General features: G+C 54.3%; 1 protein-coding gene across 1 annotated transcript in view; it reads left to right on the top strand.

Moving 5' to 3' along the window:
• KAZALD1 (Kazal type serine peptidase inhibitor domain 1) overlaps positions 1 to 418 on the top strand; it is a 3,081-nt gene extending 2,663 nt beyond the window's left edge. Inside the window, exon 5 of the mRNA XM_077748419.1 lies at positions 56 to 418. Coding sequence (XP_077604545.1) covers positions 56 to 150 — 95 coding nt within the window. The 3' untranslated portion in view covers positions 151 to 418. The remainder of the gene's footprint in view (positions 1 to 55) is intronic.
• Positions 419 to 1,178: the final 760 nt, after the last annotated feature.

Raw genomic sequence — 1,178 nt, forward strand, 5'->3', positions numbered from 1 at the left:
GGTGCTGATAGCCCCTGTTTCCTGTTCTCTCTCCTTTGCCCACATGTGTTTGCAGACCAGCTGAACTCTACAGGCACCCCCCGGCTCCCGTCTCTACATCTGGTTCCTGAGGAGGAGGCTGAGAGTGAAGAGGGCGAGGATTACTACTAGGTCCGGAGCTCTGGCCTGTGGGGGTGGGTGAGTGGGAATAGTATTCATCCCTGCTCTTGAAAAGACCTCAAAGGGGGAGCAGGGCCCTTTAATGACTTTCATGCACTTGACAGGGGAGACGTGGTGGTGGTGGTGGTAAGTAGGAAGACAAAGTTGGAGGATAAGGAGAGAAACAGAGGCTGGGGGTGGTGGGATGGGATGCAAAGGGGCCCACGGACAAAGTGCCCTGGCCAGGACAGTCTCCAGTGTGGACCCACCAGGCAGAAGACAGCAGCTGCCTGCTGGTCCCTAGGCTGGGTGGAGGTGTGGGGGGGGAGGAGAGGGGCGTGAAGAGTGGACACAGAAGCAACCAGGATCCTCCATTTCTTTCTGGCAGCCCTCCCTCCAGCTGTGCTCAGCCAGTCTTTCTAACTACCCTTCACCACAGCTCCTGCTGTCATTTTTCTAGTCCCTAACCTTCACCTAGCCTCAGTTTACCCTTCCTCAAAATTCACCTTCTAGAGATTTCCTCCCTCACCTAAGTCCCAATTGTACTTACTAACCACAGTCCTCTTTGCTGTTGGCCATCTGTTGTCTAGAAAAGCACAGTGGAGCATGGTTTAGTCCGGGGCAGTAAGATGGGCATTTGGTCATGTCTAACTTCTGTCATTCTGGAAACTCCACAAGGCCAGCCCCATCTCTTATACCACTCTGTACTGGACAATGCCTCGCACGGGACTAGGCACAGTAGGCATGCAATAAAGGATTTATGAACAAACTGAGTCACACGGATGCACAGATGGTTCATGCAGATGTGCACAAGAAGGCCACAGTTCCATGGGAGGGATCCAGAAGCGGGAGGTCCCACTCCCTAAGCACATGCCTGCCAGATGTACAGAGGGGAAGTGTGAGCGGGGTCCTCCCCTCCCCTCTGGGCAGGAAAGCTGAAGCCATCTGGTTGGAGGGAAGGTATCTTCCCAGTCTGGTCTGCATTTGTGCTGGACTAGAGTTAGATGGCCTGCCCCTCTGTTCAACCCACTCTGGTCTCC

The sequence above is a fragment of the Crocuta crocuta genome, unplaced genomic scaffold (assembly GCF_008692635.1).
Source record: "Crocuta crocuta isolate KB4526 unplaced genomic scaffold, BGI_CrCroc_1.0 scaffold619, whole genome shotgun sequence".
NCBI lineage: Eukaryota > Metazoa > Chordata > Mammalia > Carnivora > Hyaenidae > Crocuta > Crocuta crocuta.